At 42.5% G+C, this 13,563-nt stretch overlaps 1 protein-coding gene across 2 annotated transcripts in view; it reads right to left on the bottom strand.

The window, feature by feature from the left end:
- Positions 1–8,726: 8,726 nt before the first annotated feature.
- The window catches only part of LOC309545542 (TRAF family member-associated NF-kappa-B activator-like), an 87,329-nt gene continuing 82,492 nt past the window's right edge, over positions 8,727–13,563 (bottom strand). For both annotated transcript variants that reach the window (XM_082244755.1, XM_082244754.1), the window contains one exon: positions 8,727–9,370. In XM_082244755.1, the coding sequence (XP_082100881.1) occupies positions 9,197–9,370 (174 nt within the window). In that variant the 3' untranslated portion in view covers positions 8,727–9,196. The remainder of the gene's footprint in view (positions 9,371–13,563) is intronic.

The following is a 13,563-nucleotide window of genomic DNA, read 5'->3' as shown; positions in this document are numbered from 1 at the left end:
ACTGATGATTTTACTCCCCTTGGTTTTTATGTGCTGTTTTTCATCGAAGATCTGCACTTATCTATTGTAGACCAAAGCAATTTATATGCCTATCAATTTATCGCCCCAAACCCAAATTTGACTCTTGGCAGAGAATTTGCATGGAAACGTATAACTGTTTCTGAGTTTAGAACCTTTCGGGGCCTATCCCTCATCATGGTTATGACAAAAAAGAGTGAGTTGCAGCAATATTGGTCCACTGACCCAATTCATCATATGCCCATGTTCAATTAATTGCAGCCTTGTATACGCCCTAACAAGCTGTCTGTGTTGATGAGTTCCTGAATACATTTTCTGGCCGCCTTGTTTTCAAACTGTTTCTCCCCAGCAAGTGTGCCAGATATGGGGTCAAGATATATAAGCTCTGTGACAGGGCAACAGGCTGTACATGTAGTTTCCGGATTTACAAGGGAAAAGATAGCAATGTGGAGCCCCCCGACTGCCCAAACCACATAGGGAGCAGTGGCCAGTTTATTTGGGACTTGGTCTCACCCTTATTCGTAAAGGGGTACCATTTATACATGGACAATTATTACACAAGCGTGCCACTTTTTTGTCACCTTTTTGATTCTGGAATTGGCACATGTGACACTCTGTGACCTAATCGCTGGGGCTTCCCCCAACGGCTTGTAGATGCTTGACGGGGAGAGAGAGCCTGCTTGAAGTGTAATAAATTGCTTGCGGTGAAGTGGAAGGACACACGGAATGTTTTCGTTCTGTCTTCCATTAACACGGATACAACAGTCCAAATTACAACAGCGACTGGTGTTGTTGAGAACTCCCTCTGTGTCCTTGAATACAATTTTAACACAGGAGGGGTGGACTTCAATGACCAGATGATGGCCCTGTACTTAATTACCCATAAGGCCAGACGCTGGTACAAAAAAGTGTCTGTATACTTATTCAAATTGTCTCTGCTGAATGCTTATGTGCCATACAAAGCGTCAGGTAGAAGTGGATCCTTCCTAAAATTCCAGGAAGAGATTATTACAGTCCTTCTGTATCCAGAAGCTGCTGTGACCCAAATTCATTATCCAGATGCAGTGAGCCGGCTGCATGAGAGGCATTTTCACAGATGCCCTCCCTGGTACCTTTATCCAAAGAGTACCCCAAAGAAGATGTCGTGTCTGTAGAAAAGGCGGATATAGGCGTGACACCCGCTATTTTTGTCCCTCCTGTCCTGGCCAACCTGGTCTCTGCATCAGGGTCTGTTTCCGTTCGCTACCACACTCCTAATGGAGTATTAGTATAGGGTACAGCACAGCACAGTCTAGGGCACACTTTCACACAGGGTCTCGAAAGATGTTAGATGGCTATCGCATTTTGAGAGACCCTAGCCTGGAACGTTTAAAGTTTTTTACAGTTACAAAAAATTGTAATAAAAAATAAAAAAGCCAATAATAGTTGTCATTTTATTGAGTTAATTTTCTGTTCTTACTGTTTTACTGTACTTTATAATATACTGTTATACTGTAATGTTTATTGTTACTGTTTTTCATTGTTAACCATAGTTTGCTTTGCAGATACCACCATTCTACTCTTTTACTGCACTGTATACTATTATATTGTAATGTTTTATTGTTACTGTGTTTCGTTGTTAACCATTGTTTGCTTTGCAGGTACACCCATCAGCTGCACCATTGATCTGTTTATCTTGACAGCAACAGTGTTTTTTTTCAGCATATACATAAATCAATGATTGCAGCGCTGAAGGAGGTGATTTCACCACCGCAGTTAAAAAAAAGACCATATATGGTGAAGCATAGGGAATGGGGTGGACACAGAGGGCAGATCTCCCCTTTGCTTCACCATATATATAATTTTCTTGGCTGAGATTTCTTCATCCACATCGATCAATGTGAATGTAGGAATCTGTCAGGTTCTTTTTTTCATGCAGCCCACAGGCTGCATGAAAAAAAAAACTTTACAATATATGTCCAACAAGAACGAGCAACGTACTGGTACGTTACTGGATTTTGAGTGGTCATACCAGGATAATGCCTGCAGGTTTAGGCATCATCTAGTTATCTTTTTTTTCAGCCGGCGGTCAATTTTCATGTAAATACAAAATTTTATAAATCAGCACAACTCAGTGGATGACTAATAAAAAAGTGAATTATGTGCATTAATGAAAGTGCTACATGTGCTATATACGAATCTAATGCTCTCCATATGTCAAATTGTATTGGAACAACAATTAAAAGTATCCAACTCACATTTACAGGCACAACAAGCCGTGCGAGCTGTGCTTAACAATCCGTTCTCTCTCAGAACACCCAGCGAAGAGACATCTGACAGCAGGCACTGCCCCCTATACGCGTTGCATCATCCGTTGCCTTAGTCAGTAGGGGTGGTCAACTGATGACACAACACGTATAGGAGGCGGAGCCTGCTGTCAGATGTCTCTTCGCTGGGTGTTCTGAGAGAGAGCTGATTATTCAGCACAGCTCGCACGGCTTGTTGTGCCTGTAAATGTGAGTTGGATACTTTTAATTGTTGTCGCAATAAAATTTGACATACGAAGAGCACTAGGATTTGTCCCTCTTTTTGTCTTACACTAGGGACATATCCAAGGGGAAAGGTGATTGGAGGACCGTTTATCACAGGAGTACTGACCATTTTGGGAACAGCTCCCTCTGACCCACTGGTAATACAGGAGTCAGAATGTGAGGTGAGCAGCCATTCTATATATGGTGAAGGATTGCACTTTAGAAGATTCACTTTCAAGCACCGCCACTTTTCTATCTTTTGATATTTCATTGGCATTTTTGCACAAGTTTTTTGCACAGGACTTTATATATTTAAACATTTATTGTTTTATTAATCTTGGATGGGACTCTCACTTATTTTGATCATTTTTTTATTTGTTTAATATTTTATAAGATTTGTCTTTTAAGGAATTTCACTTAATTTGCACGAATTGTTTCAATATTTATGAAATTCAGATTTATATATTTATTTAAGTGGTGCAGCACTTTTCTTGATCACTTTAACTTTCATGTAAAAGCAAAACTAGTGGCTAATTAGCCGGAAGTCTGCTTTTACAAGCAGTGGGAGGGGACCCCCCCCCTCCTGTCACCTTTCACAGTTTTCTCGGGTTCTCTTGTCCCTAGAATACAGCCGGTGGGTCTGTCAGCTGACCATAGAGCTGATCTGAGACTGGAATGGCTCCAATCATCTCTATGGCCTAAGATACCGGAAGCTATGAGCATTTTATCACTTCAGTTTCGCTGGATATAAACAGCACTATCTTTAAATTGGGAAAGCATTATATCACATTGATCTTGGTGTGGTCAGATGCTATAAGGGCAAAGGAGAGATCTAGAGTCTAATAGACCCCATTTCTTTCAAAAAAGAGTACCTGTCACTACCTATTGCTATCATAGGGGATATTTACATTCCCTGTAATAACAATAAAAGTGATTAAAAAAAATAAAAAAAACATGAAAGGGAAGGTGTAAAAATCTAATAAAAAAAGCAAAATAAATAATAATAATAAAAAAAATGTAAGCACCCCTGTCCCCTCATGTTTACGCAGATAGGCGAACGCAAGCATTGGTCTTGTGTCGTATGTAAACAGCAATTGCACCATGCATGTGAGGTATCATCGTGAACGTCAGATTGAGGGCAGTAATTCTAGCAGTAGAACTCCTCTGTAAATCTAAAGTGGTAACCTGTAAAGGCTTTTATAAATGTACAGAGTTTGTCGCCCCTACACGGGCGAGTGCAATTTTAAAGCATTTTGTGTTTGGTATCTAGTTACTCGGCATAAGATCATCTTTTATATTTTACCAAACAATTGGGCAATGTATTGTGTTTTTGTGCATTCAAAAGTGTTTTTTTTCTAAAAAAAATTTAGTTTGGAAAATCTCTGCACAAATACTGTGTGACAAAAACAAATTGCAACACATGCTATTTTATTCTGTAGGGCCCTTGCTTTAATAAAATCTATAATGTTTGGGGGTTAAAAGTAATTTTCTAGTATAAAAAAAAATATATCATGTAAACAAAAAGTGTCCGAAAAGGCTTGGTCTTCAAATGGTTAGAAGAGTGAGTGACGTGTGGCATAAGCTTCTAATATTGGACATAAAATGCCAGGACAGTTCAAACAACCCCCAAATGACCCCTTTTTGGAAAGAAGACACCCCAAGCTTTTTGCTGAGATGCATGTTGAGTCCATGGAATATTTTATAATTTGCCACAAGTTTCAGGAAGAATTTTTTTTTTTTTTTACACAAAGTTGTCACTAAATTATATATTGCTCACATATGCCACGGGTATATGTGAAATTACACCCCAAAATAGATTCTGCTGCTTCTCCTGTGTATAGGGATACCACAGGTGTGAGACTTTTTTGCAGTCTATCCATGTACAGGACCTCGAAATACAATCACAGCCTTCAGGCTTTCTAAGGGCGTAAATTGCTAATTTTACTCAGGGCCAGATTAACGTAGGGGCTATTGGAGCTGCAGCTCCAGGCCCCTACCTTTATATAGGCCCCAGGTTGGCCATATTCACTGTTACCGCTCTTCTGTCACTTATAAACACAGAAGTCTGGCTTCTATGCTCGCTTCCCCAGGCAGCTCCCTCAGAACCTCCCCACACAGCACGAAGGCCGGACAAGGAGGGACAGTTGCCGATGCATGGATGTGTTTATGGGCTTCAGAGACAGCATCCCATGTGGAATTAGGCATGCATGGCTGCACCCTTCCTCCTCTGGGTGCATGCCAAGGCACGGCCCTTAAGGCCCTTCAAAATCCTCAGCACCAAGCCCATGATGCTCTTAATCCGGCCCTGATTTTACTTCCTCACTACCTATCACAGTTTCAGAGGCCTGAATTGTCAAGATAGCACAAAACACCCCCAAATGACCCAATTTTGGAAAGTAGACAGCCTAAGCTATTTGCTGAGAGGCATGTTGAGTCCATGGATCATTTAATATTTTTCCAGAAGTTTCGGGAAAATGACAAAAACTTGTCACTTAAATTATATATTACTCATACATGCCATGGCTATATGTGAAATTACATCACAAAATACATTCTGCTGCTTCTCCTGAGTACAGGGATACCTGAGACCTGTTGGCAGTCTAGCCGCCTACAGGACCCCAAAAACCAATCACCGCCTTCAGACTTTCGAAGGGCGTAATTCAAATCAACTGGTACGTTTTTGCACAAAAAAATAAATTCACAATACTCTGACTGTGACTATAGATAGACAGCTACTGATCCTAAAACAGCAATTTATTTTGCTAAATGGACTATTTTCCTCTCAAAAAATGTTAGCTTTTATTATGAGTTTAGAAAGAATCTGCTTCTGTGACGACAACTGCAATCTAATTTATTAAAGCAAACCCCTATTTTTGTTCCAGAAAACTTCAGATTTTATACATTTAGTTTTCCCTTAAATAGTGCATCTTTTAGCACAATGAGGTTGGAATATCATTGTCAGCTCCTGCGACCTAAGCAAGATTTGCGACTGGATATGTTTTATTGCCTATTTATTCTAATAATGTGAATGCAACAAAATATACACTAAAATAGCACAATACATCTGATCACAATAATAAAAAGACACACACATGATATTAGCAATTTGTATTTAATTATTATTCACTGGACATTATGATTTACAGAAAATATTAAACAGACTTTCCATGCTTCTCTTCTTTTAATACTAAGTGCCGGTTCACACATATGCAATGCGGGAACCCTGCGAATCCACTGCGGATTCCCGAATCACACTTGACTCACAGGCAGTTCACCCTGCTAAATGCGAATCGCTGGGGGTGTCAATACACAGTTAACAACACCCCCAGATCAGTTCGCAAATCGCAGTGCGAACTGTTAGTTCGGACAGGAATTGGATGGCATAGGTGTGAACACCCATGCGATCTGATTCTGTTACTACATTATTATCATAGCATAATGATAATAATGTGCAGACCAAAAAAAGAAAAGGGCCCTGTGCGACTTTGGTCCAAATGTGATGCAAATTCAGCCATACAATCTGTATTGTATTGTTATAGAGCTGTGCGCTGCGAATCACATGCAATGTCTGACATCGCATATGTTTGAACCGGCACTTAGGCTCAGATTATACTGTATGTCAGAAGAACGCAGAGCCTGCTCTGTTTTCATAAATAACTAAAAAACATCTTGAAAAGGTACACAGGGCTTCATTTACAAAATAGCAAACTAGAGCACCTCTTACCCGTGATCCGATGTTTCATTAAACCTTTACATTTTAGTAAATTCTGTCCACAGGATCATGTGTTAGGTATTCTAACCAGATGTTCAATATGCTAGAGTGCTACACATGATGATGCATGATTAAAGGATTTTAGACAAAAAAGGATTATGCTATGAATAATGTAGTAACGAACAGTAGAAAAATACAGCAGAAAACTGTTTTTAAATTGAAGAAATGAGGCAAATTGAGAAAAAAGTTGAAAAAGCAAACAAATTAAAATTTTGCTCCATAAATAGCACCCAAAAATGTAAAAGTAAAGGGGTGGATTTACTAAAAACAAGCAGACTGTGCACTTTGCAAAGAGCAGATGCACTCTGCAAAAGCAGTTGCACCAGAGCTTAGTAAATGAGCAGAAGCTCTGCTGACTTCCATCATCCAATCATGTGCAAGCAAAAATGCTGCTTTTTTTTTGTCTTGCACGTGATTGAGTGTTCTTTGCAAAGTAAAAGTTTACCTGATTTACTAAGCTCTGAGGAAACTGCACTTGCAGAGTCTATTTGCCTGTAGTAAATCAACCCCAAAGTTTAACCACTTCAGTCCCGGAAGAGTTTACCCCCTTTCTGACCCGGCCCTATTTCGCGATTCGGCACTGCGTGACTTTAATGGATAATTGCGCGGTCGTGCAACGCTGTACCCAAATGAAATTGACGTCCTTTTTTCCCACAAACAGAGCTTTCTTTTAGTGGTATTTGATCACCTGTGCGATTTTTTTTTTTTAACGAGTAATGGCGGTGATCTGCGATTTTTTTTGCGGGACTGCGACATTGCGGTGGACAGATCGGACCCTTGACTGACATTTTTGACACTTTTGGGGGTACCAGTGACATTACTACAGTAATCAGTGCTATACATATGCACTGTTACTGTAAAAATGACACTGGCAGGGAAGGGGTTAACTTTATTGGTGATGCAGGGGTTAAGTGTGTCCCTAGGGGCGTGCTTCTAACTGTAAAGGGGTGTTTCTAGTGATGTAACCACAGAGACATACGATCCTACATAGCAGGATCCTTTGATCTCTGCAGTTAGATCAGGGAGAATGACAGGCGGCTTTGTTTACATCAGCCGCCTGCCTTTCTCCCTCTGCACCGGGAGATCGCGAGTGACCGGCGGACATCGGGTCCGCCGGTCACACGTGCGGACATGTCAGGGAACGAGCGGGGATGGGAACGCGCCTCCGGCGGCGCGCGCTCGCCCCCTAGAGGCTCTCAGGCGAGCGACGTAGTACTACGTCACTTTGCCTGTACGGGGCTGACTGCCGCATTAAATAGTCGTGCGGCGGTCGGCAAGTGGTTAATCTGCTTATATTTTGTCTTCTCTGTTTCCACCCCCTATCCCCTGTCCCCCACCACTACCATTGACATGCTAATACATTTGAAATAAAACCATTCCATCTTCCTTATATACCTTATATTAGACCCGATGACATCACCACTAGATCACTGTGCATTCCCATCGACTTGTATTGGATGTAAAAACCCTCTAGAAGTGAACAAAAGCTTGTTGCCTTAAAGTGATTGTAAAGTCTTTTTTTTTAAATAACAAACATGCTAAACTTACCTGCTCTGTGTAGTAGTTTTGCACAGAGCAGCCCGGATTCTCCTTTTCTCTGGCACGCCTGGCTCCTCCCTCCTGCCAGATGCCCCCACAGCAAGCAGCTTGCAATGGGGGCACCCAAGCGGGTGCACTCCCAACCCGCTGCTCTGTGTGTCTATTCACACAGGGAGCCACGGTGTGGCCCCAGCCCCTGCGTCTTCTGATTGGCTCACTGGCTGTGATTGATGCCAAAAGCCAATCAGGAGTGCAAGTCCCGAGAGAGGCAAGGCTCTCATAGACATCGCTGGATTGAGAGGGGACTCAGGTAAGTATAAGGAGGTGCTGCTGCATATGGAAGGTTTTTTTTACCTTCATGCATAGAATGCATGAAGGTAAAAAAAAAAACCTTGTTCCTTTAGAACCACTTTAAAGCTGGGGAGGAAAGAGCTGGATGATTCTGAATACCCTTCAACCAGCAAATGAGGCAGGCTGTATCTGAATTGCTGCAGTTTCTAATGCCCACTGTGAGAAGCTCAGAGTCTGCAGCGAAATCAGGGTAAGCAATTTCAGTACATGAGAAGGGCCTGAACAACTGGGCAAAACTGAAGGTAGAACTAGAGTTCAACTTTAAGAATTAGTCTAAAACAAGACAGTTATGGTTGTTTGTCATCAAAAGAGCCAACCACAATGATTGTGTATGCACTAATTTGAGCATACCCCATGAAAAAGATATATCTAGGAAAGTATTGCTGTGTTCCCTAATCTTTAGCCACCAATCAAATTCCAGCTGTTGTAGAATATTTGCATAAATCATGGTTGGTAAAACAATAAAAACCTAAGAAAAACTCAAAATTCCTTTGATTGAATAGCTATGTATACACCCCTTTTTTGAAAGGCTTGTAACTAGGGAAGAGCTTGGGTCCAACTCTTGTGTTCAATCTAAACCCTCGTTTGGCTGAACCTGAAAGTCAGCTGTCAGTGCCAAGCCAATGGTCTTCAGGCAGGGGATCCCCTGTCCCCCACAACTGCTCATGCACAAAGGGGCAGGAAAGGTCATGAAATCATTGACCTAATAAAGCCATAGTAGGTCATTGTCATTGACCTAAGATGACCATGTGGCCATATTAGATCAGTGATGATATGATCATTCCCAACCTTTTAAGTGTACAGCCAACTGTGGGGTGGTAAATGTCCTGGCTGGACCTGACTTTCAAAGAAATGACAGCTGACTTCTGGGATTGGCCAAAACTAAGTTCAGACCAAACCCAAGCTCATCATGCAGACAATAATTATATACAAAGCAGTTTAAACCCATAAAGCTGCTATATGTAAACCCTGAAACCGGTCAATAAATATCACACAGTAATGAAGGTCATTCTACGTGTCCAGTGATGTGTTGCAGATATTCTCCTTCAGTTGCCGCTCCGGCTGGGAAAACTGCCTGGCAGAATTCACATATCTGAGAGCTAAGGCCCACGTCTGAGATATTGTCATCGTGATGGTTGAGGTCGCATTCTTCTGATAGACAATCTGGGTGCCATGAGGACTAGAAAGAACAAAGCAACGTACATCAATTTTAGTAGTGTAAAAAATAATAAATACAATAAAATAAAAAATGTTTCTACTTTTTGTCCAAACCTTCCAAACAATGTCCAAACTTTTTTTTTTTTCGAGTGGCAGTAGATTAGAACCATTATTGGATTTTACTTATTTTAGTGCTTCATCAGAGAGATTTTTCCTCACCCAAGCCAGCCATACATAGATCGAAATTCAGCTTGTTCAGCAGGGACCACCTGAATTTCCCTCCAGGTATGGGCAGGCTGGTTGTACACAAGTCAATCTATAGAACAACCTGCGTACAACCAGCCTGTTAGAAAACTTTCTTTCAATCAGCTCCACTGACTATGGCCAGTAGTGCTGATAAGGGTATTCTGACGAGGGGGAAGTCTCCCCATTGTTAGAATACAAAAGCGCAGTGGGAGGATCCCCCTCATCCACATCGAGTGTGTGGATGGGAAAATCAAGTCATTCATTTTATTCAACCTGCTGGTTGAAGGAAAAAACTTGTGTATGGTCAGCGTCAGTGTTCGTCCCAGTGACATTGGTTTTTATTGGACAGAAGTAAAGGGAAAACAGTAACACTGGCAGCAAAAAATGCTTACAGTGGTTCTAGGTTCCCACTACTCTAATAAAAAAGCGCCAACATGGCAGCATACATGTGGTAGTAGCTCTGCTTACTTCCGCCTACAGGACCAGTGCAAAGCTAGAAGAGTTAATATCCACACACCAGCCCATCCTTAACCACTTGCCGACCGCCCGCCGCAGTATTACTGCGGCTGGCTGGCTCGGCTGTGCAAAATGACCTAGCCCTACGTCAGTCACGTGCGTGGTGCTGGGGGGCGAGCGCGCCCCACTGGTGGGTGCTCCTGCCCCCACTAGGCAGCGGGAATGCCGACCCACAGGACCGGCGGGCGTGATTGCCTTCGGGCACCCGCGATCGCTCTCCGCTGAGAGAGAAGGAAAAGCTCTATTTGTGGGATAAAAGAACATCAATTTTATTTCAGTACAGCGTTGCACGACCACGCAATTTTCCGTTAAAGTAACGCAGTACCGAATCGTAAAAAATGGCCTGGTCATTAAGGGGGCAAATCCTTCCGGTCCAGAAAGGGTTAAAGTTAGTTCTAAGGGACAACTATATGGCTGGACTGCAGCCACTGAAAGTAATTGCTGTACATTCGACCAGCAGCATCTGAACAACGTGAACTTCACAGGCACCTTATACAGAGATGGCAGCCAACATGATAGGCAGGACAGCCATTTAGGTTCTATTATGGCGCGCTGTTTGGCAGAAAACTGGTAGCTTACTCACTTTCTTTTATGATAGGATTTGCTGAAGCTTCCCACCCTGGTAGCTATTTATTGACCTACCACATGTATGCTGTCATATTGGCACCAAGAAAATGGAAAAATGTAACAAATAATTACCGTAAGTTTTTTCCCTTATAGCTTTGCACTGGTCATGTGGGCGGAAGTATGCTGACATAGATTGGCGCCAGGGAAGGAAAATGATGGTATTTGATACAATTTTCAGTTTTCTACCTGTTTTACTGTTGGAAAGTCCTCCACACTTCCTGGTGAAAAATGTCAACAGGACAGAAAGTGAGGCGAAATCTAAGCAATGGAGCTCTAGAAAGAGTTAAGAATCCAACAAGAGATCTAATCCTTTCCAACCCCATCCAAAACTAAGAAAAAATATTTGGCCGATTCCCTTTATGGTTGACTGTGTGATTTTTATTAAGACTCGTGAAGGGGATACTGTATCAATACCAAACTGATATGGAAATCTTCTTATGTTCTCTCTAGCCCTGTGGAAGGGGGCGATTGGACCCCAGAAATGCGTTGGCTATTTTTTTGGATTGTATCCCTGACTTTGAATGGAATAAAGTTGTATCTGGACCAGTGGCGGCTCAATATTTTGGGGGGGGGGGGGGTGTCAAAAAAGCCTGGTCCCCTCACTCGCACTACCGCCCCCAAACACCCCCCCCCCCTCCAGCAGGAGATGGATTGGAAGGCGGGGATCACTGGCCTTACCTTAGGAGAATAATGACAAGGTGGTGCTGGATCCAGGTAGGGCTCCTGGAAGCTTATAGAGGCTGTTGCTGCCCCTCTGCCCATCCACCTGCTGCTCCTCGCCCCAGCTTGCTGAGGGAAGGGCTGGGGCTGTTGCTTCTCCTCCCACCTGAACAGGAAGTGGGTCCTAAGATCAGATTGGCCGGGGATCCTAAGACTCCCTGGCCAATCGGGTCCCAGGACCTGCTTCCTGATTGGTGGGAGGACAAGCAGGAAGACATTAGCGAATAATAATTTGCTAATGTCACACAACTGGGTGGTCTCAGAACACAGTGCTCTGCACCCCAAGCCCACCCTTTTTTTAAGCCAATTAGAACCTCAGGCTCTAATAATGTGCTTAAAAAAAAAAAAAAAGTTGAAATTCATGCATCTGGCACCCTGCATTTAGATTAGGGGTCGGGCTCATGGATTAGGGGGGCAGCGCCCCTAATGGAGCGGCCCCCGCTGATCTGGACCTCTTAGCAGTGGTGTAACGCTTCAATTTCAATTCTTGTTACATTCCACTAAAAGCCAAGGAGACTGTGGGGATCCTCTGGAGTGTAGAAGCTGCCTGCCCAGGAACCAGATCCTTTTACACCAACATCCATACCTTAAGATAACAATACCAGTAAGATACTCCTTCAGGTCCAACGCTAACTTTCCACTTTCCTCAGCAATAAAAACATGACAGGGACTCTACTCTTTCATCACGCTAACTAGTAAAAAAAATGTTTTGGCCTTAGATACTCTGTGGCACCTGCAGCCAAGATGTGCTGCTGACGAACAGACGCTCAGGGGTGCCATTCATTCCTAAATTCCTAATTCTTAATGGGTCTTCCACACATCAGAAGACACAGTGCGGCTTCAGTTTTAGAAAAGGGTCCAGGACCTTCTCCCTGTGTTTCCCACAGGTACAACAGCCCAGTCAAATTAATGGGTGGCTGTGCCTGCACAAACACAGCCACACAGAAATGCAAAGATGTTAACCTAGTCTTACACTGTCTAACTGGTGCCCAACCTGTGCCCCATTGGCACTTTTTGAGTTTTTGTGCATCCCTCGAGACCATGCAGAAGCTCATATGTGTTTTCCTCTTAGAGTCTCATGTAATGTCTATGTCTGCTGAAGCATGTCCACAGTTCCTAACTAAACTCAGACTAGGGACCTGATGCAAAAGATGGTCATTGGCCAACTCCTGTTGTGTCTGCTGTCTGTGACACTGATTATGTGTGGCCCTTTGGCAATGTTAGGGGTGGTACCTAAGGCCCCTTTATCAAGAATGTTGCCTGCCACTGGTCTAACAGATTTTACATTGTTGTAATGTTCATTTTCATGCAACAAGCAATGTAACAATGCATCAGTAAACTCTTTAACTATGCAACAGCAATTATAATTTATAATAAAAAATATAAAATAAGCAGAACTGCAGCAAGTATGTTAAAAAAAAAAAAAAAAAAAACTACTTAAGCACAAGAAGTTTATTTAAGGCCCCATTCACACTAGTGCGACTTGTCCCTCGATTTTGGACCGCAAAATCGCATTACAAGTCGTTTTCCATTATTTTCAATGAGCCCCATTCATATCAGTGCGTTTAGTGCGAGTAGTTCCTGCACTACTTTGCCATGATTTTAATGCGTTTTGAGGCATATAGCCTTGGCATTGCTTTTAAAATCGCTGCAAAAATCGTGCCGCAAAATCGCGGCAAAATCGCGGTAAAATTGCGTCGCATTAGTGTGAATGGGGCCTTAAAATCAACACAAAGTCATTTAGGCTGCATTCACACTTGAGCGTAGCGTTTTACTGCGGTTTTTACCGCGATTTTACCGCGATTTCTTACCGCGATTTTCAGGCGTTTTTTTCAGGCGTTTTTGGAGGCAGGCATTGACATCTATCAAAAATGCTGGTAATCAGCCCAAAAAGAAGCTCATGTACTTTTTTCAGCTACAGGCGTTTTGCAAAACGCTCAGATGTGAACAGGGGCCATTTAAATGAATGGGGTTTTACTTGTTGGGCGTTTTGGAACTTTTTTTTTGAGCGTTTTTGGAGCTGAAAAACACTCAAAAACGCCCAGGTGTGAATGGAGCCTTTAAAACTGCAAAAAAAATGTTTTGATTTCTCACTTATCTAAATAC

Source organism: Pelophylax lessonae, assembly GCF_965119305.1.
Source record: "Pelophylax lessonae genome assembly, chromosome: 2".
In the NCBI taxonomy this organism is placed as follows: domain Eukaryota; kingdom Metazoa; phylum Chordata; class Amphibia; order Anura; family Ranidae; genus Pelophylax; species Pelophylax lessonae.
Note: the sequence above shows the minus strand (reverse complement) of the source record. Positions and strands in the feature narration are given on the sequence as shown.